This window comes from Budorcas taxicolor, chromosome 11 (genome assembly GCF_023091745.1).
Source record: "Budorcas taxicolor isolate Tak-1 chromosome 11, Takin1.1, whole genome shotgun sequence".
NCBI classification, from domain to species: domain Eukaryota; kingdom Metazoa; phylum Chordata; class Mammalia; order Artiodactyla; family Bovidae; genus Budorcas; species Budorcas taxicolor.
Genome location: NC_068920.1, coordinates 69,551,043 through 69,572,918, shown reverse-complemented (window position 1 = coordinate 69,572,918; position 21,876 = coordinate 69,551,043). Strand labels below are relative to the sequence as shown.

At 46.4% G+C, this 21,876-nt stretch overlaps 1 protein-coding gene across 1 annotated transcript in view; it reads left to right on the top strand.

Annotated features, from left to right (window-relative positions):
• The window catches only part of HK2 (hexokinase 2), a 69,055-nt gene extending 47,755 nt beyond the window's left edge, over positions 1-21,300 (top strand). The window contains exons 6-18 of the mRNA XM_052647663.1: positions 284-383; positions 722-905; positions 3,432-3,587; positions 7,103-7,336; positions 8,384-8,688; positions 9,904-10,052; positions 10,306-10,425; positions 13,019-13,114; positions 13,786-13,885; positions 13,988-14,171; positions 15,457-15,612; positions 16,752-16,985; positions 19,074-21,300. Of these exons, the coding sequence (XP_052503623.1) occupies positions 284-383; positions 722-905; positions 3,432-3,587; positions 7,103-7,336; positions 8,384-8,688; positions 9,904-10,052; positions 10,306-10,425; positions 13,019-13,114; positions 13,786-13,885; positions 13,988-14,171; positions 15,457-15,612; positions 16,752-16,985; positions 19,074-19,218 (2,163 nt within the window). The 3' untranslated portion in view covers positions 19,219-21,300. The remainder of the gene's footprint in view (positions 1-283; positions 384-721; positions 906-3,431; positions 3,588-7,102; positions 7,337-8,383; positions 8,689-9,903; positions 10,053-10,305; positions 10,426-13,018; positions 13,115-13,785; positions 13,886-13,987; positions 14,172-15,456; positions 15,613-16,751; positions 16,986-19,073) is intronic.
• The last annotated feature ends 576 nt before the right edge of the window (positions 21,301-21,876 follow it).

Here is a 21,876-nt window from a genome sequence, read left to right as displayed (position 1 = left end):
GATAGAGAAAGGAAAGAAGAAAGAGAATGAGAAGAAGACAATGATAACAAGACAGGCTCTTCTCCGCGTAGGAATGCGAACTAGACTGCAGGCCTGCTGTGAGGGAAGTCCTCTGTGATGAAGACCAGTGGGGTGGGAAGTGAGATGCTGTCGTTAGACTGGATCTGGACCCAACTTCCAGCTCTAGCCCTGCACTTGAGCCGTGTGTCTTATTACTCTTTATCTTCAGATCTGTAGTCTTTCTGTGACAGTGAAAGTTAGAGTCCCCCTTTTATCCCTGCAGGACTTTGATATTGATATTGTGGCTGTAGTGAATGATACCGTTGGGACCATGATGACCTGTGGCTATGATGACCAGAACTGTGAGATTGGTCTCATTGTGGGTACGTGAACACTGCGTGTGAGCATTGTGGGTGTGTGAACACAGTGCTGGCTAATGGATGGTGGGTGTGGGCTGCAAAGAGAGGAGGAGTCCATGGCCTGGATCTTCCTTTGTACTTCCTATTAGAAGATAATGGTGTGGTCACTTTTGAGGGCTAAGCCTGGACTCGAGGAGTTGTGGGTGGTAGTGGGTAGTATGTCAAGATGCCCCAGGAGCCTCCAGGGAGGAATCCCATTCACACTGAGCAGTCTGAGGACAGAGTTTTAAGAGGGAGATGGGGGCCGGGGGCTGGGGGAGGACAGTGTGAGTGGGTGCTGAGCATTCTCTTGTTTTGTGCAGGCACGGGCAGCAACGCTTGCTACATGGAAGAGATGCGCCACATTGACACGGTGGAAGGCGATGAGGGCCGGATGTGTATCAATATGGAGTGGGGGGCCTTTGGGGATGACGGCGCGCTTGATGACATCCGTACGGAGTTTGATCAGGAGATCGACATGGGCTCTCTGAACCCCGGGAAGCAACTGTGAGCGGCCCCCTGTGTGCAGTGGGCTCAAGGGTTGGACTCAGGAGCTGAGGTGGCAGCTGGCCAGGGCGAGGGGGTGGTTCTTACTTTTACTTCACATATAGCCCCTAAAGTTACCAAGGCACCCACTGCTTATGGAAATGTGCTTATTACATATACTGTGACTGTCAGTTGCTGAGAGCTGTCTGCCAACGATAGAACAAGTGGAAAAACCAGATTATGGCTACTAATTTGACTCTCAAGAGTGGTCATTTTAGAAGATCGTATTCTAAGCATGCTGCCCTGCTCTTTCTCTCTGCCTTCAGTCTGTACGTTGTCCACAGAAACCATTTGTGCACCACATAAGAAAAGCCATGTTGAGATAGCAAAGATAAGGGATCTGAAACCTCATTTCATAGCTTCCACCTCTGTCACTGCCCAGGGCATGAGGCTGAGAGTAGGCTCCTAATTGCTGTCTATTATGAGCTAGGCTGAGTTGCAAGAGTCCCAGGGCCTCTTGCTATAGCTGTAGGCAGACTCAGGCCTGTAGAAAAGTTGGTTAAGGAGCCCCTTTGGCTGGCTGCCTTCTCTGGACCTGTGGGCCAGCCAGGGTCCTTGAGTGGACTGGAGGAGGGGCTCTAACTTTTTTAACGGCCCCTGGATGTTATGTTCTCCAATCTGGTCAGACTTAGATTTTGGTTACTTCTGACTCTTACAAAACGTTATTTCAATCTCACAAACATTTGCCTAATGTCCTTATTAAAGATCTTGAAACAGGGATTGCCGCAAGCTCTAAAGGCAATTACGAAACATTTTGAGCAATCAAGTCCTCTCTGGCCCTTTTTTTGCGGGATCTTAGTTCCCTGGCCAGGGACTGAACCAGGGCCCTCAGCCCAGAAAGCTCGGAGTCCCAACAACTGTACCGCCAGGGAATTCCTAGGCCCTCTATGGTCTTATTGGTGCTGGGACTGAGGTAGGAAATCTGGTACTCACCCCTGCTTGGAGAGGAAAATCCAACCTTATAAACCAGCTTTATAGGAGAATCTTTCGTTCTGCAGGGAGGTGCCCTTGCTTCCTCAAAGCACAGCTCATTTAAGTCACAAGCTTCTCTCACATGTTGAAAAGTGAGTGAGTCCATTCATAGAGTACTGGCTGTGTCTGCCACGGCTGGTGAGAAATTCATGGACTAAAAAAACTGCTCAACAAACAAACAAACAAAAAAGGCTGGGAGGACATATTGCCAATGCATCAGCTGTCCCTGAAGTTATTGCTGGGCTTGAATACGAACTTTTTTCTCACTCGCTATGTTTCTAAATAAACGTGTTCCAAACACTGACTGAAACAAAGTGCTTTTAAAACCTGAGATAAAAACATTTACCACTCGCACTTCAGAGCCCCACTGGCCCCCTCCATTATCTCTCACAGAACCAGCTGTGTTGGAGAAGGTGCAGAAGTAGCCACGTGCGCTCCTTGCTGCCGAGGCTGGGCTGCCTCTCCGGCAGCGTGCCTGTGCTGGTGCTTAGACATTTTCAACATACCTCCTGCTCAGGCAGCTTTGCCAGCTCTCCACTCAGCTCTAGGTCTGCCATACCTGTTTTTGGGTCTTGGGCAAGTCACTTCCTGAGGGCCCGGCTTCTTCTCTTGTAGTTTGCACCAGGTGACTTTGGAATTTCTTCCACACCCTGCTCTGGGCCTTCTCTGAAGGCCCTGTGTGGGACCTAGATCCTTTCTAAGATACCATGAAAGGACCTTTTTTTTTTTTTGGCTAGAAAGAATTGCAAGGGCTTGGTTTCACCTGTCATTTATCTAAGCCAGAAAGACTGTCTTATAAAGAAAACAGTGTCACCTAGTGTTGAAAAAATAAATTACCCTACTTCCCTCTCTGCTATCTTGTCACCTTCTGCTCAGAAACTGCCAACATGTCTCACTTCCAGATTCCCCAAACCATGTGACCCTTAGAGCTCCTTCTCATTTGTCCCTATTCTTGCCCAATCCCCCTTCCATCCCACGTTGTTCTGTTTTCTCAGGAAGCCACAAATGGCCTGCAAGGGGAAGGAAGTCTGAGGTGATGAGTTGCTAGCCCTGTGCTCCCAAATTTAATTAGAGTGACCTGTGGGTTTTTTTTTTTTTTCTTTTCTGCTTGAGATAAATACTGAAGTTTTGCATAAGAATTCATTTTAAAAGAGCATTTCCTTGCTAGAGAAAAAGTTTATTAAAAATTGTTACCCTACCACATAACCCACCTCACCTCAAATTCAAGCTTTGGTAGAGTGTCCCACACTCCCTGAATGTTTGATTTGGCTGCTAAAGGACCCTCCTTCTCCATAGTTCGAGGCCCACCTGCCTGCAGAAACAGCCTAAGCTCCCAGTGCCTCCAAGCCCATTTGTGCCCAGCTGTCACTTCTCTACACATCTCCCTCCTAGTCAGTGCCACACAAGTTTGCAGTTCATTCTGCATAGGCGCCGTGTGTGCATGCCGCTTCCACAAGGACGTGTCAAATTTACTGGCAGCAGAGACTTATTTTTTTGCTGTATCTCTCTCTGCAGATTTGAGAAGATGATCAGTGGAATGTACATGGGGGAACTGGTGAGGCTTATCCTGGTGAAGATGGCCAAGGAGGAGCTGCTTTTTGGGGGCAAGCTCAGCCCTGAACTTCTTGCCACAGGCCATTTTGAGACCAAAGATGTTTCAGATATTGAAGGGTAAGCTTTGGGTCCTTCTCTGTTTGCTGGAACCTCAGAAGGGTGGACAGATGGCTGGAGAATGAGGAAGAAGCTCAGGCTGTTGACCCTTCAGATGTGGACAGCAGGAGGGTCTCACCCAGCATGAGGCCTTGGCCTCACATGGCAGGCCTATGGCTTGATGTCACTTGCCAGATATTTTCCACTTGTGTCTGTTTTGAATGTGCCGACGACCAGAGTGACTCATGGTGCTGGGGAGAGCTGGCCCCCATGCAAGGACTTTCACTTTTGGACTCGAGTTCCTGCCTGGCACAGGGACCTCAGCTTTATGCTAGAGGCTCCCTGTGGACCCTTCAATGATTGATTTTCATCTACTTCTCTTTTCCTGAAGCCCTGGCATTTCATTCCCTTTTGTTGTTTAGTTGCTAAGTGGTGTCTGACCCTCTGCGACTCCATGGACTGCAGCATGCAGACGTCCCCGTCTTTCACTATCTCCTGGAGTTTGCTCAAACTCATGTCCATTGATTCAGTGATGCCATCCAACCTTCTCATCCGCTGATGCCCCCTTCCTCTCCTGCCCTCAGTCTTTCTCAGAATCAGGGGCTTTTCCCATGAATTGACTCTTCACATCAGGTGGCCAAAGTATTGGAGCTTCAGCATCAGTCCTTCCAATGACTATTCAGGACTGGTTTCCTTTAGGATCAACTGGTTTGATCTTGCAATCCAAGGAACTCTGAAGAGTCTTATCCAGCACCACAATTTGAAAGCATCAATTCTTCAACACTCAGCCTTCTTTATGATCCAACTGTCACATCTGTACATGACTACTGGAAAAACCATAGGTTTGATTATATGGACCTTTGTCTGCAAAGTCATATTTCTGCTTTTAATAGGCTGTCTGGGTTTGTGATAGTTTTTCTACCAAGGAGCAAGTGTCTTTCAATTTGATGGCTGCAGTCACCATCTGCAGTGATTTTGGAGCCCAAGAAAATAAAATCTGCCACTGTTTTCATTTCTTTGCCCATCTATTTGCCATGAAATGATGGGACTGGATGTTATGATCTTTGTTGTTTGAACGTTGAGTTTTAAGCCAGCTTTTCCACTCTCCTCTTTCACCTTCATCAAGAGGCTCTTTAGTTCCTCTTTGCTCTCTGCCATTAGGATGGGACCATCTGCATATCTGAGGTTATTGACATTTCTCCTGGCAATCTTGACTTCAGCTTGTGATTCATCCAGCCTGGCATTTCACATAATGTACTCTGTAAAATAAACAGGGTGACAATATACAGTCTTGACGTACTCTTTTCCCAGTTTTGAACCAGTCTGTTGTTCTATGTCCAGTTCTAACTGTTCCTTCTTGACCTGCATACAGGTTTCTCAGGAGGCAGGTAGGTGGTCTGATATTCCCATCTCTTTAAGAATTTCCACAGTTTGTTGTGATCCACACAAAGGCTTTAGCATAGTCAATGAAGCAAAAGTACATATTTTTCTGGAATTTCCTTGCGTTTTCTATGATTCAACAGATGGCAGTTTGATTTCTGATTCCGCTGCCTTTCCTAAATCCAGGTTGTACATTTGGAAGTTCTTGGCTCACATACTGTTGAACCTAGTTTGAAGGATTTTGAGCCTTATCTTGCTAGCATGTGAAACGAACACAATTGTATGATAGTCTGAACATTCTTTGGCATTGCCCTTCTTTGGGATTGGAATGAAAACTGACCTTTTCCAGTCCTGTGGCCATTGCTGAGCTTTCCAGGTTTGCTGGCATATTGAGCCTAGCACTTTAACAGCATCATCTTTTAGGATTTGAAATAGCTCAGCTGGAATTCCATCACCACCACTAACTGTAGTGATGCTTCCTAAGACCTACTTGACTTCACCTCTAGGATGTCTGGCCCTAGGTGACTGACCACACCATCATGGTTATCTGGATCATTAAGACATTTGCCCAACTCTTAAGTGAAGTCCTGCCATCTTTTTAAAATTTCTGCTGTTTCTTTTAGGTCCTTGCCATTTGGGTCCTTTATTGTGCCCATCTTTGCATGAAATGTTCCCATGATATCTCCAGTTTTCTTGAGGAGATCTCTAGTCTTTCCCAGTCTATTGTTTTTCTCTGTTTCTTTGCATTGGTCTTTCCTCTTCTCCTTGGTATTCTCAAGAAGACTTTCTTCTCCTTGGTATTCTCTGGAACTCATTTAGTTGGATGTATCTTTCCTTTTCTCCTTTGTCTTTCACTTCTCAGCTATCTGTAAGACCTCCTCAGACAATCATTCCATACTGGCGATTTTCAGAAAGGGCTCTATCCTGACTCCTGCTTCATAACAGAAAAAGAGGTCCTTGGACGGCCCATTAGTTCCAAAAGTTAGAGTTGAAGCCTGCATTTTCACCGAGCAGCGGGAGTGGGAGTGAGCATGGCTTGATTTTTGTTTTTCAATCAATGATATCCAAAAAGTTGGACTTGGTTTCCTGTTTGTTTGTTTTGTTTTTAACTGCAGCTTTGTTCATTTATTTTTGACTGTGCTGTATCTTCATTGCTGTGCAGACTTTCCTCTAGTTTCAATGAGTAGGGGTGGCTTTTCATTGTGGTAGCTTCTCTTGTGGAGCGTGGACTCACTGGCTTCAGTAGCACGTGGGCAAAGTAGCTGTGGTTCCCGGGCTCTAGAGCCCAGGTTCAATAGCAGTGGCACACGGGCTTAGAGCCTCTGTGGCGTGTGGCATCTACCCAGACCAGGGATTGAACCTGTGTCTCCTGCATTGGCAGGTGGATTCCTTACCACTGAGCCACCAGGGAAGCAATGGTGTCCTCTTTTTGAGACTTCCACTTGTCACTTGAGGAGGCCTCGTTTCAGGCACCAGATGGTGGAGAGGAGATGATTTTGGTGCTAACAGGAGCAGTGAGACAGTCCAAATGACTTTGTTTTTAGTGGGATACTTGAATGAACTGTACCTCCTTGTTAAACTTGGAGGAAATGACAGTGCTCGATATATGTGGACACTTAATTCCCCCTGAAAAGAGGGCTAATCTCAAAGCATCAACCCTTGACCAACATCTTTAGATGCAAGTTAAAGCACTGCCAACTCCATGGTGAACTGCAACAGACTGCTTGATAGAGAGAAAATAGGGTGGGCTCCACAGCTGGGTTCCTGTGGTCAGAGATAGTTGGTGGCAGGGACAACATTCCCACTATCCTGAGACAAGCAAACTGATACACACGCAGCTTGGTGTGTAAAGCCCCAGGAACAGGGCCTTGTCCTCCCATAGTGTGTGCATAAGGAAACTTGGTTGATCTCACTGGGGAAACAGGGGCACCTGAAGTACTGTGTGTTGGCGGTGGGGGGCGGGGGGGAAAGAAGACCTCAGCTTGTGCTTTCTTCGCCTCCTTGTTCCATAGGTGGGCAGAGCAGTGAGGCGGGTGTCTGCCTTCCCTGGGACATGGCATTTGCTGGGGCCGAGGGCTTTCCTTGTGGGCACACATCTTCCCTCCCACTGGCCACGGTGAGTAGACGCCTGCTCACGCGCTGTTTCTGTTTCCCAGGGAGAAGGATGGCATCCGGAAGGCCCGTGAGATCCTGGTGCGGCTGGGGCTGAACCCGACGGATGAGGACTGTGTGGCTACTCATCGGGTCTGCCAGATCGTGTCCACACGCTCGGCCAGCCTGTGTGCGGCTACGCTGGCGGCCGTGCTGCGGCGCATCAAGGAGAACAAAGGCGTGGACCGGCTGCGCTCCACCGTCGGGGTCGATGGCTCCGTCTACAAGAAGCACCCCCAGTGAGTCAGCACGCGGGCCCTCAGAGGCCTGACTCTGCAGGAGCTCTGCGTCGCACTGTGGGGGTGGTGGAGATGGGCCATGGCGTCCAGGTTCTTTGTGGAATGAAAGCTCCCCACTGGGCAAGTGGGACCTGTGTTGTCCTCGGCATGGGTGGAGGCTTTCCTCGGAGCTCTCCTGGCTTCTGGGGGCTCTTTTTTGTGCTTTCTTAGTTCCAGCTTCTCTGGCTCACCTAGGTATTGAATTAATCCTGCCCTGCCGTCTATGTTTTGATCCTTTAACTTGAAAGATATTTTTTTCTATGGTACCCACTTAGCTCATCATTTTCACCAAATAAGAAGGCCTGGTCAATGGCCCTGCATTAACTGAAGGGGAATGTGGAGGGCCTCAGCCCTTCCATGCCCTAGGCTCCTGGTCCAGTGCTTCAGAAACTTTAAAGTGCACACAGATTACTAGAAGATCTAGTTAAGAGGCAGCTTCTGGTTCAGAAGATCTGGGTTCAGCCTGAGATCCTGTGTCTCTAATAGCACCCAGTGATGCTGCCAGCCCATGGACCACACTTGGAGTAGTAAGGCCTTGGAGACCGTGGCTCCAAGCAGCCACCACACAAATCCTTAGCTGTTCAGACACCTCTGGGCTTCTTGGCAGAAAGCAGCCAAAGAGAGGCCAAAGTCTAGAGCATTTTGACGTTTTTGTTTTTGGATCTTTCCTAGGCAGCATCTGCTGAATTGATGAAACATGAATAGTAGTTGGTGTCAGAGTCACCTGAGGCTGATAAGTTGGGTAGAGGAGCTGGGGCCTATGAGAAGGGGGTCTTCTGTGAGTGTCTGCAGGAGATGGTGGCTTCCTAGAGGGGTCCTTTTCTTTTCACAGGGTGGTTACATTTAAATATTTTGAGCTTTTATACAGTGACCCCTAACCTGGGAAAGAGTAGGGAGAGAGTGTTTAGGGTGTCATTTGGGCTGAGGTGGTGAGCTACTGCGCCAAACATTTGTACCACTGACCCTACCTGTGGGCACCCAACTCTTAGCCCGTCTCTGTGACTGCAGGTTTGCCAAGCGTCTTCACAAGACCGTGCGGCGCCTGGTGCCTGACTGTGACGTCCGCTTCCTCCGCTCTGAGGATGGCAGTGGCAAGGGGGCAGCCATGGTGACGGCAGTGGCCTATCGGCTGGCCGATCAGCACCGAGCCCGCCAGAAGACCCTGGAGTCTCTGAAGCTGAGCCGTGAGCAGCTGCTGGAGGTCAAGAAGAGGATGAAGATAGAAATGGAGCGAGGTCTGAGCAAGGAGACTCACGCCATTGCTCCTGTCAAGATGCTGCCCACCTACGTGTGTGCCACCCCTGACGGCACAGGTACGCAGCAGGGCTGCCACCCAGCTCACCGCGGGGCTCAGTCACTCCAAGAGGATTCCCTTAGCCTTAGCATTAGCTGTTCGGGTCAGATTGTCGAACGTGTTTCTTCAGCTGTAGTCCTGGGAAATTCTGGTGTTCAGTGAGCTCAACCAAGGTACTCCTTTGCTAAAACTGAACAGGGATCGTAGTAAATACTTGCTTACTATGTGTCAAATGCTTCTCTAAGCATTCCATGCATATTAATTCAGTTACTCTTCAACTGTTAACAGACACTAGTAGTTAATTTTGTTAATAAGCTATTATGTTTTACACCAAACCTAGGCACAGGGAAATTAAGAAACCTGCCCAACTAGGAGATGGTAGAGCTGGATTCAAATATAGGAATTTTGGTTCCAGGGTTAGCTCATATAAGGTCAGGGGTTGGCAAACTAAAATCCATGGTCTAAATCTAGCCCACTGCCTATTTTTACAAATAAAGTTTTATTAGCACACAGCCATGCCCATTTGCTTACATATTGTTTATGGTGCTTTGTGCTATGGGACAGGTTGTATTGCTGCACCCTAGTTCAGCCAGGTCTCGCTCCTCTGTAGAGCGGAGTGCAGTGCCTCCCTCTTGCAGCTGCCTGAGGGTTGCATGGAAACTGACTGAGGCATGCAGTGCATTGTGACTGTCCTACAAAGGAGGGTTTTCTCATTTAGAAAGACTTCCCTTCAGTTTTCTTTGGAGAGTTGGACTGTTGTTCCTTTTCTCTTCTCTATTCTGGAGCCTTATGTAAGGTGGCCTTTGATTTTGTACAGGTGGCATGTTTGGATATTTTGGAGTGTGCCATATCACGATTTCTTTCCTATGTTCTGGCGCTCATTGTAATTCCTGGGATCCTGCAACTTGAAAATTCATTTGAGAACCACAAAGGAGCCAGGAAGTGTCTAATCCCAGGGTTCTTATTTTCTTTATCATTAGGTGGAACTTACTGTCTATCATGGAGAAGGAAATGGCAACCCACTCCAGTATTCTTGCCTGGGAAATCTCATGGACAGAGGAGCCTGGCTGGCTACAGTTCATGGGGTTGCAAGAATCGGACACAACTTAGTGACTAAACAACTGTCTATTATCCTGAAGTTGTCCAGGGCCTCCTGGGAGAGCTCCCCATTAGGGGAAGGTGACTGTCACTCTCTATAGCTCCAGTGAATTATCTTCCCGGGCTTATTTTCCAGAGAAAGGAGACTTCCTGGCCTTGGACCTTGGGGGCACCAATTTCCGGGTCCTGCTGGTACGTGTGCGGAACGGGAAGCGCCGCGGGGTGGAGATGCACAACAAGATCTACTCGATCCCGCAGGAGGTCATGCACGGCACAGGGGACGAGGTAAGACAGGGCACCTCTGGGGGGACTCCGGGACAACCCCTCCTCACCTGGGAGGGCAGTGCTTTCTCTGTTTTCACCGGTGGTCCTGGGGAGGAGTAGGTGGGCTTAAGGCTCTGGCTGGCCTTTACTTAAGTATGTGCCTGAGCTGGCTTTTCTCTTGGGTAGAGGCCCAGAGCTGGTGTTCAGGCCCTGCTGGGTGCAGCCTGCCCTGGCCCACCTACCACCCTGCTCAGAGCCCAACTTCTCCTTACAGCTCTTTGACCACATCGTCCAGTGCATTGCGGACTTCCTGGAGTACATGGGCATGAAGGGTGTGTCCCTGCCTCTAGGTTTCACGTTCTCCTTCCCCTGCCAGCAGAACAGCCTAGACGAGGTAACAGTTCTTTCCTGGAGGGGTCTCCCATGGGCTTTACTAACTCTGAACCAGCCAGAGTTTTGAGCAAGGGAGAAAGCTGACCCAAGAGGAAGAAGAGAAGGGCATTAGTGATCAGTCATGGGGAAGGGCTTGTTGATGGGAATGAGCAAGTCAGAGCTGGTGAGAGTCAAGTAGGTAACAATCTTTGGGATGATGATGACGATGCTAATAATATCAACAACTGACATTTTTTAAAGTATTTTGTGCAAGGTACTCTGCTAGGTTTCCTCATTTAACCCTCACAGCAACCATATAAGGTAGGTGTCTGTGTGCCCATTTTGCAGAAAGGAAAACAAGGTCTACAGAGAGGCTAAGTATCTTGCAGGTCATATAGCCTGCGAGTGGCTAAGCCATGATTTCATTCCAGTTTCTTAAAACATGGGTCCATGCTGTCAGTTATGCTCAGCCATTCCTGAGGCCCCTGTTTTGGGCTCGGGACATTTCACTCCATCTCCTGTTTGGATGTCGTGATATTTCCCTAGTGTCCCCTTTGCTTTTTATTCCCTGTCAGCTTGCCTTGGGTGAATGAAGAAGGGGATAAAGATCTGGTGCTCTTACAGCAGCCCTTATGTCACTCAGTGAGTTTTGTAAATGCCTCCTAGTCCTGCCCTCTGCGAGTTAAATTTACCACGTGCACTGCTAGCACAGGTCAGGTGTTAGGAAGTCCTGGTAAAAACCCTGCCGAATCCAGTATTTCCCAACATCTGTTAACATTTGTCCAGTGTTAGTCTAGGATTGCTTTTAGTTTTTCCAGCTTCTTTGTCTCAACATATTATTTGTTTCAGTATTAATGCATTGGTTTTCAAAGCCTTCTCATTTGCATCAGTTTACCAAAAGTACTTATCAAACATGTATATAAGTACTTATGTGATATTTAAGGAAACATTGCTTATTATAACAGTCATTAGAAACAAACTAAGTCATTCAACAGCTGGGAAATATTTAAGTCATGAGTCATTTACTGACTCATATTAGCGACTAGTTTTTTGGAAGGAATCTCAATGATTTGGGAAAACACTGATGGTAAGACCAGAAAAATATTTTTAAGAAAAGTATAAACTCTATAATACAGAAATGTACAAAATTTGATTAATAGGAAGATAAAAAAAATTCCAGTTTATATGCTCCTAGACTTCTTCTACTGAAATATTTTTAACAGACTTTTCAAGTATACTTCCACTGAAATATTTTTAACATACTGTTCAGGTATATTTTTCAAGTATAGCATGTATATATATATGTATATGTGCTTATAGATATATATATGCTTATATATTTATCTGGTGGCCCCCAAGACATGTCAACTGTTTCTTTTTGTGCCTGAATTGTAAAATTCCAGGTCATTGTATTGCATTTATGCCATATGTTCTAAGTTTCTGTAAGCATCAGGTATTCAGTCTAGAACTGTGAAAGCTAAGAACAAGAGAAGCAGAAGCTGGGTTCTGTCTGTTGTTCTGTCTGTAAGCTGGGCTCTGCTCTGCTGAGATCAGTCTGTTGATGGGGAAATCAGCAGGTTCTGAAGCCCAGAGGCCTCAAGCTGCCTGGCTTAGCTGGTGGCCACGGGCAGCTCTCCCCAGCTGTTGGGGCCTCTGCATGCCATATTATCTAAGGACCACTTGCAGTAATGTTATTTCAGCATTCCAAATGCTTGAAAGTGCCAAATACAAAATTTCATCAGAGATGTCAAGCTAATTTGTAAACAAGAAAATCAGAGTGGTTTGGATATAAGTGTGTCAACTAGGTCACTAACTGAGATTGAACTTTGTTTTTCTGAGTTTCCTGGGATCCGAACACAGTGGGACTAGTGATATTAAACTCCTGGGCCGTGAGAAACCAAGCAAGTCCTGGAGAAACCATGCCAGTGGGTAGACAGTGAGCACGTGGCCCTCTTTAGGGTTCCGGCCTCTCAAGAGTGGCGTGGGGGTCCTGGATGCCTATTCCCTGATGGCCTGAAGCAGCACAGAGGGATTCAGGGAGCAGTATGTGAAACAGTCCCCATATTCAGAGCCATCGTATATCTGCTCCTAAAAGGCCCTGTATAACTCCGCAGAGAGTACTCGTTCACTTCGTAGTGGAATCTGAAAATTCAGAGACACAAACCGACCCCTCTATGTGATGTTCAGGGCAAACTGTGTTTCCTGGTGAGGGCAACAAGCGTATAGAGCCTAGCTTCTTGGCAGGGGCAGTTGTGTGGTGCTTATGAGCCCGTGCATTGGAGTTGGTGAGCCTGCGGGTGAGGGCCTCCTCTATTCCAAGCTGCAGGCCTTGGGCAGTTTACTCCAGGGCCAGAGTTACCTGTAAAATGGGCACGATAATGACAGACATTTCACACAGTTGCTGTGAAGATTAAATGCTGTAGCACATGTGATGTGCTTTGCCCAGTGCCTGGTGCACAGTAGGCCCTTCTAGTAGGTGAGACAGGTTTAGAATAACTTGTGGATGAGATGATCGGTTTTCAAAGGGCCTCTGATAACCTGTGAGGTTGACAACTAGAGAATGAGCCAAGAGTCCTTCTCTGATATCCCCCTCCCTGCCCATGTGTGATTCCTAGAGCATCCTCCTGAAGTGGACTAAAGGCTTCAAGGCGTCTGGCTGCGAGGGTGAGGACGTAGTTATGCTGCTGAAGGAAGCCATCCACCGGCGAGAGGTAAGGGAGGCATAGCACGAGGCCGGAAGGGGTCTCTGTGTACAAAAGCGGGGGGAGCTGTTAGGTGCGGTTGTGCTGGTCACAGGGACAATTATTCTAGTCCTTCGGCAGTCTGTGAGTGTCCATGGTCTGTCAAGCCTTCCTCTGGGCAACTGGGGATTCAGGAATGGCCACAAGCTCACGTTCTATAAACAAACCGTGAGCTAACGTCAGGTGCTTTTGTGCTATGAAGGAAAATGAAGTGGGGTGAGGACAGAGTGAGTGGGGCTGGGGAAGCACATTCTTTTAAATAGTATAACCAGGGAAGGTCTCTGAGGAGGTGACATTTGAGCAGAGCAAATAAGCCCTGCTATATAAGCTTTCAGTTCAGTTCAGTTCAGTTCAGTTCATTCGCTCAGTCGTGTCCAACTCTTTGCAACTACGTGGACTGTAGCCCACCAGGCTCCTCCATCCATGGGATTCTCCAGGCAAAAATACTGGAGTGGGTTGCCATTTCCTTCTCCAGGGGATCTTCCCAACCCAGGGATCGAACTCAGGTCTCCTGCATTGCAGGCAGGCGCTTTAACCTCTGAGCCACCAATAAGTTTTATACACATCTAAATCTCCCCTGCAAATGTCTGAGGGAGATTATTGTGGCTCATTTGGGGATTGGGATCTGCTGTTGTTCTCAGGAGTTTGACCTGGACGTGGTTGCCGTGGTGAATGATACAGTTGGGACTATGATGACCTGTGGCTATGAAGACCCTCACTGTGAAGTCGGCCTCATTGTTGGTGAGGACTTGGGCTGTCCTTCCCCTGCGGGTTCACATAGCCTAGGGTTGGTTGGGGGGATGGTGCCGAGGGAGGCCCTGACTGACCTCTCTTGATTGGCAGGCACAGGCAGCAATGCCTGCTACATGGAGGAGATGCGGAATGTTGAGCTGGTGGAAGGGGAAGAGGGGCGGATGTGTGTCAACATGGAGTGGGGGGCCTTCGGGGACAACGGATGCCTCGATGACTTGCGCACAGAATTTGATGCAGCTGTGGATGAACTTTCCCTTAACCCTGGCAGACAGAGGTAGGTGCCCAGCTGCGTGTGGGCTCTGGTATGTTTATCTCAGAACTGAACAGTGATGAGTCACCCACAACAGCAAATCCCAGGATGCTCATTCTCTTGAGATGTTAACAGAAGAGGTTTCTTTGGAAAGGGCTTCTTGTCAGATACATCTGGGAAGTTCTGGGTTAAGTCCTTTTTGCCCTGTTGAACTGTGATGGTCTTGAAGTCCAGTTGGGAAAACAAAAATCACAACAGTTATGTTGCAAGGAGAATTGGAGTTGATCAAGGATTTAGAGGGATGAAAAGACCAAAGAGGGTTGCTGAGTAGCACAGAAGTTAGTATACATGTAGGAAGCAGCTCCTACTGTGAGGACTGGGCAGGTGAGAGAAAGTGTTAAAACCTAGGTGTGGGACTTGAGGAAAACAGACAGTTGAACCACCTGTTGCCATCAGAGTGAAGAAGCATTGCTGGGGCGAGGCAGGTAGGACCAGGAAGCGAATAGGAGCAAGCCTTTCTCCATCCATCCAGTATATAGCATCCTCTATTGTCATACTGGACAAGGGGGCAGCTCCAGCATCACCAAGCCCTTGGTGTGGTGGGGTCCCATTAGGAAGAGGTTGAATGTAGTTTTTCCTAATTGGATTAACCAGGGACTGTACCTCTGCAGAATATCCTTTGCAAACATTTGTCTATAGTAGAGGCCACAGATTAAAGTGCCTCCAGGAACCAGCCAGACAACATTAATGAAAGAAAACAGGCTGGAGTAAGACAAGATTAAACGATGATGGAGTCTTGGTAGAAATCTAGAATGTTGATATTTTTAAAGGCACTAGGCCGAGCCAGAAGACCCTCAAGATATTGAGTAGTCATGTTTAGTTCTCTTGGCCAGTTTAGTTCTCAGCTGGCACTAGTTATTTAAGCAATAAATGATTAGGTTGACGGGAAAGCATGCTAAATTCTCAGCAACATCAGGGATTAAGATTCAGCATCCTACTCTTCTGGAAGTGCGGTGGGGTCTGGTGTGAGTTCCTCCTTGAGAAGTCAGGAATAAGCCTTGGAAGGAAAATGAACCCATTAAATGGAGTCAATTCAGGGAATCCCTTGGGCCTCAGGACACATTTTACTGAACGCTATGAGTCAGTACGTGTGGATGCCAGGAATCCTGCCTAAGTGAGTCAAATAGCATTTCCCGTTCCACCAATGGGAAGCTGTATGCTCTCTACCTTCTGATGTAGTGAAGGCTGGTCTGTCTCAGCACATCCTACACTTCTTTTTTAACCTCCATGAACGTTACCTGCATTGCAGGTTTGAGAAAATGATCAGCGGCATGTACTTGGGCGAGATTGTTCGTAACATCCTCATCGATTTCACCAAGCGTGGGCTGCTTTTCCGTGGCCGCATCTCAGAGAGGCTCAAGACAAGGGGAATCTTTGAAACCAAGTTCCTGTCTCAGATTGAGAGGTGAGAATTTAGGGCCTGGAGTAGGATGGGCCGTGTGTCCTTTTCATGGACAGACAAGCTGGGATTTTCACAGTTCAGGTATGATCAGGGTGTGGCTTACATACAGGTCAGTTTAGTAGCTAACATGTTTCTCTCTATATAGTGTTGTTTTAAAGTACTTTATGAACGGGTGGCATTTTAAGGGAAAATATATATTCTTGTGAAAAATCATGCTAAGCTGGATGAACCTGTGCAAAGCAGTATTGCTGGTTTTAGACCAATTTCAAAGGTAGAAAGAAAGATAGCTGCTCACAGAATGTAAATGGGAATGCACGGTGGAAGATAACTCACTGAAGCCCCTGTGCTTGGCAAGAAGGATCTTCTTAACCGCTGGTGCAGTAATAAGGCAACCAGGATTAAGTGGCATCCTGTGGTGGCTCATTAAAGCAAGGCTTTCTTCCTCCAATTTAATGGTGGAGAAGAGAAGTCTGCTCTAAATTAGAATGCTGAGTTTCAGAGCCTTCTGAAAATTAATGCTGTCATTAATATTACTCTCAGGCATATTGAAAAACAGGCACTAGACAGCCTACATGAGGGGGGCCCTAAGTTATCTGCACTAGCGAACAGAATGCTGTTCCAGTTTACATGTCTGTTTTCTTCTATAAATAGAGCACAGGTCGATTTGAGACCACCCAGAGTCGGGGAGGAGGAGTAGAAGAGGCATCTAATGTTGGCTGTTGAGGCTTGTCCTGCTGGCCTGTGAACAATGAGAGACTGGACAGGAAAGGGCTTTGCAACTGAAAACTGTCATGTATTAGCATCAGCACTGTCTTTGCTATTTCCAAATAAGTGGAATCATGGCCAGTGAATTTCCTTTTGAGTATCAGTTTTGTAGCAGCAGTGTGCACCTTGCCTAGATAAAGTGGCAGAGGGAGCTGTTTCTTTGTGTTCCTGTCCATGTGGGCCAGTGTGATAAGCGCTAGTTCCTGAATTGAGTTTAAAAATGGAACCACCTCTCACGGACGGTAGCTTTGACCCCCAGCCCTTGGAAGTCCAGGTCCCCCAGAACTGCTTCGGATGAAGGAGTCAGGCCCTGGAGTAGCAAGCCATCAGGCCCTCTTGGTGCATCACTGACCACTGGCTGTCTCCTCTTGCCCCAGTGACTGCCTGGCCCTGCTGCAGGTCCGTGCCATCCTGCACCACTTAGGGCTCGAGAGCACCTGCGATGACAGCATCATCGTCAAGGAGGTGTGCACCGTGGTGGCTCGACGGGCAGCCCAGCTCTGTGGCGCAGGCATGGCCGCTGTAGTGGACAAAATACGAGAAAACCGTGGGCTGGACACCCTCAAAGTGACAGTGGGTGTGGACGGGACCCTCTACAAGCTACATCCTCAGTAAGTGCCTAACCTCCACTCTCCCTGCCCATCTGTCTCCCCACATCTCTTCATTCTTTCCCTGCTTTCCTTTCTCTCAATCTTTATTTTATGGCAAATTATCAGACATTGCAAAGAGTGTATATAGTGCATGTATTATAGTTTTAACGATTAATAACTGTGTCTGCTGCTGCTGCTAAGTCGCTTCAGTCCTGTCTGACTCTGTGCGACCCCATAGATGGAAGCCCACTAGGCTCCCCCGTCCCTGGGATTCTCCAGGCAAGAACACTGGAGTGGGTTGCCATTTCCTTCTCCTAATAACTGTGTAGGTCTGTGTTTTACCATCCAGCTTGGAAGCCCCCTGTGAGCTCCTCCCAGTTGTACCCTTCATTTTCCCCACCAAGAGTAAGTGCTGAGGTGATTAAGTTTATCACTTTTTTTCTCCCATATTTTATGTATGCATCTATAGTGTTTATTTTTACTTAATTTTTTTTGGCTGCACTGAGCAGCATATGGGATCTTAGTTCCTAGACCAGGGATTGAACCTGAGCCCCCTGCATTGGAAGCGCAGTCTTAGCCATAGGACCAGCAGGGAAGTCCCAGTTTTACTCAATTTTGAATTTACCATAAGGGGAATCAGATGGCATCTTTTCTTTTGTGACTGGTTTTTCCCACATTGCATGTGGTTTTTAGATGCATCAACACTGAAGTCTGCAATCATAGTTCATTAATTTTCAGGGCTGTAACCTCTGAGTGTCTAAGCTATAATTTATCCTAATGATGAATATTTGGGTTATTTCTAGATTTTGACTATTTCAAACAGTGCTTCTGCCAATGTTCTAGTGAATGTATGCGGGAAATCTGGAGCACTTTTTCCTATTGTCTAGGGTAGGAGTTGGCAGATTATAGCCACAACTGTTTTTTTTTTTTTAAATAAACTTTTATTGAAACACAGCCATGCCCACTTGTTTATGTGTTGTCTATGGCTGCTTTTGGCTATTAACAGCAGACTATATGACCCACAAAGCTCAAAGTATCAATTGTCTAGCCCTCTATAGAAGCAGTTTGCCACCCTCATCTCTAGTATGGAAATACTGAATTCCTTTTTCTTTTTACTCTTTTTTCTGTCTTTGTCCATCTCTTCCCCCTTTTGTCCTCTCATCACTACTTCTCTTCTCCTTTCTTCTCTCACTTGCATAAATTTTGAACAAATTGTTTTAAAATCAGGATATGCCTCAGTCCCTTTTCCATAGAAGCTCTTCAACTAAAACTTAAAAGAACAGAGTTGTGCCCCTTGCTCAGCAGAAGGTAGGATGGAGAGACTCATTGATTGAATTGCCATCCATGTCACCATGATTGTTTCAAGGAGTTGAGATGCTTGCCCAGAGTCTATAGTTAGTGCAAAGAGTGGACCCTGAGGAGTTCTAAATTTCTCTTATTGATGTTCAGTGTCATTGTGAAAATAGGAACCTCAGTCCCAAGTGAGGGTTGGGAGTGGAACAGCCACTAGCACTGGGGCTTGAGGTTAGGACCTCTATTCTCAGCTCTGCCAATGGGGAGGAGCAACTCGACCCTGCTCTAGTGGGTAAATAATGACAAATGGTCTCTTTCTCTAGTCCCATATCAGGAAGAATCTTTGATTCTTGTCATCTCCCAACAACACCCTCCTAAGTCTGCTCCTTTTGCCTTTAATGAAATTTTGGGTTAGACATGAGTCTGACATGAGTTAATATCTCTGGAAAATGGAATATCACATGTATGGGACTTGGTCCTCCCCTCTAGAGCTGATGAACAGGCACTTCTGCAAGGCATGCATAAATGACTGCTCTTTTAAGAACACAGCTGGCCATAATCTCAGGCTTTTGTCCTAGAGTTGAATCTTAGCTTCTCTTGCCCACTGTAACATAGAACTTGGGCATGTTGCTAGTCTCTCCAAACCTCAGTTTTCTGAAAAACAATACATAGTGTTTAATACATGGTAGCTATCATCCTCTTCTCCATCTCAATTATTCCTAGGTTTCCAGCATCACTTCTTAGGGCACTATCTTTTAGGACACAAATCTGTTGTGACTAAGACATTTTGTTCCGTCTTCCTCCCAACTTTTTCAGCTTTGCCAAAGTCATGCATGAGACGGTGAAGGACTTGGCTCCAAAATGTGATGTGTCCTTCCTGGAGTCAGAAGATGGCAGTGGGAAGGGGGCAGCTCTCATCACTGCTGTGGCCTGCCGCATCCGAGAGGCTGGACAACGGTAGAGCCCCTGCAATTGGAAGGACTTTCTCTGGTTTCCCTTCTTTCCTGCTTTAAATTATAAGATGCCATTCCCCTTGTGTCAGAAACAGACCCCTTGGCTTTTCCTTGGCAGAGAGCACGTCACTGGACTAGATTTTGTCTCTCTGTCTACTCATTGTAGAGTTTGGTACCCAAGCCTTGGCCCTCCTGAGATAAATACAATTTGAAGTAAGGATTTGTTCACACTTTTCACAACCGTTACCATTGATTTTTTTAAAACTCGAAAAAAAGATTTAATCTTTAGTAATCCCCCTGGCCAAATACCATGCCCCTGTATAATCCTACAGGATGGGGACAAAAATAAAAAATTTGTTTGCTTCACCTTGAAGCCTGACCATGACATTTCTAGGTGGAAAGCATCCCCCAGCTTGAAAGTTGGTGCTATTTCTCCTCTCAGAGAGCTGAGAGGTCTCCACTGACTTGAGCCTGATTCTCCCATAGGCAGGGGGGAGGGGCAGCAATGGAGGGGACGTCCATGGATAGCCATGTGGCAGCCCCTCTTCAACCTCATCTCTAAGCATTTGCCAGGGGGGTTCCAGTGGATGCTGTTCCTGGAATCAAAGCATCCTGAGTCTGATCAAGCAAAACCAAAGCCTAGAGTCCTGGGAGTAGGTTCACAGGTCATCAATAAGCAGTGGACCTTTGGGGGCGGGAAGACTTTTTGGTCTGTTTTAAAATTTTTCCTGCAGAAGTGGAAACACTGTATTTTCATTTTAATTTATATTTGAAATGTATTTAGTTCATGAAGTACATCTGCTCCTTCATCTTGACACTGTATGATCCTTTGTATGTAATGTATTTATATGTTAATTTGTTATGTCTATAAATACACAGGGTCTCAATAGATCAATGTAGTTAAAGGATGGAAGATGAAGATATACTAATCGGTTACTAGAAATACCTCATTCATCTACAGGAAGAGAAGGAAAACATCATTAAAGTAAGGGAACGGTCAAGCAGCTCCTCCTTTCCCTGCAGACTCAGAAACTTGGAAGGTGTCTGGGGATAGCGTGAAGGGGGTTGGGACTGTGGACTGAAGAAACCACACCAACTGATTGCTCAGTCTAGAAACTTCTCTGGCACAATATTACATGAGATGTTAACAAAGGCAACAGGAATCATTTCAAATAAACTGCTTAGTAATCTTCAGTCTTAAGGCAATTAGTAGTATTTTAAACCTCTCTAACAAGATAAAGGAAGTCACCAAAAATATTTGCAAAATGGTGTAATTGTTGATAGCAAACCAAAACCAAACTATTAATCAAACATACAAAACTTCAGGGACAACATGTTTGGTGGATTTGTACCCTTCTAGCAAATTTCACCTTGGGTTTGTTTTGTAAATGTTCTATAAGAGGTATTGTCCACAGACTTCTAGGCTAAGCTGTTTTTACAAGAAGTATTTATTTCAAACTGCTTGGATGGAGAGGGAAAGGGACCTAAAACCTTCCTTACCCTACTTTTTAGAGTACAGTTAATCCTAAATCTGTGAGCCCACTTCTGCCCTAAAATATTAAATCATTTTAATATTTTTATTAAACCCATATACTTCATAATAAAGAGGGGAAGGCCTTTTAACAATGTTGAGTAGGATACAAGGATCAAAACAAAAATGGAACAACACAACTCAAAGCACCCAAATCTTGCACATTTATCAAACTTGTAGTGAGAACAGTGTCTGGATTTGTGTATCACTAAGGGATGCCCAAGAAATAGAAGTGAACTTTAACTTTTAAACTTGAAACATTAGGCACCATCTATGAAATTGCACATTTTTAAAAGGTAGAGCTGTGTGTGTGGCTTCTAAAACAGAATGCTGGAAAATGCGTTTTGAATGGTTGTGTTCCCACAGTTAGGTGATAGTTCCTTGCTGGCGCTGCTTCGCCTGTGTAAATGTATTGGCTCTCAGTCTATGACTGCGATGTACTCAGTAGCAGATCATCTCAAACCCTGGAGCACTCAGTCTAGTGAAGATGTTGTCATGTACAATAAAGAACTAGTGGGATTAACTGTGTGATGTTAACTATTATTAATAAATTTTAACATTTTTCAAATATTCCACGTGTGATTCATGAGGCTTTTTAAGAGTGTAGTCATCTTTCAATCATGTTAGTCCTTGGAAGAAAAGTTATGACCAACCTAGAGAGCATATTCAAAAGCAGAGACATTACTTTCCCGACTAAGGTCCATCTACTTAAGGCTATGGTTTATGCAGTGGTCATGTATGGATGTGAGAGTTGGACTGTGAAGAAGGCTGAGCTCTGAAGAATTGATGCTTTTGAACTGTGGTGTTGGAGAAGACTCTTGAGAGTCCCTTGGACTGCAAGGAGATCCAACCAGTCCATTCTGAAGGAGATCAACCCTGGGATTTCTTTGGAGGGAATGATGCTAAAGCTGAAACTCCAGGACTTTGGCCACCTCATGTGAAGAGTTGACTCATTGGAGAAGACTCTGATGCTGGGAGGGATTGGGGGCAGGAGGAGAAGGGGACGACAGAGGATGAGATGGCTGGATGGCATCACGGACTCGATGGACGTGAGTCTGAGTGAACTCCGAGAGTTGGTGATGGACAGGGAGGCCTGGCGTGCTGCGATTCATGGGGGCGCAAAGAGTTGGACATG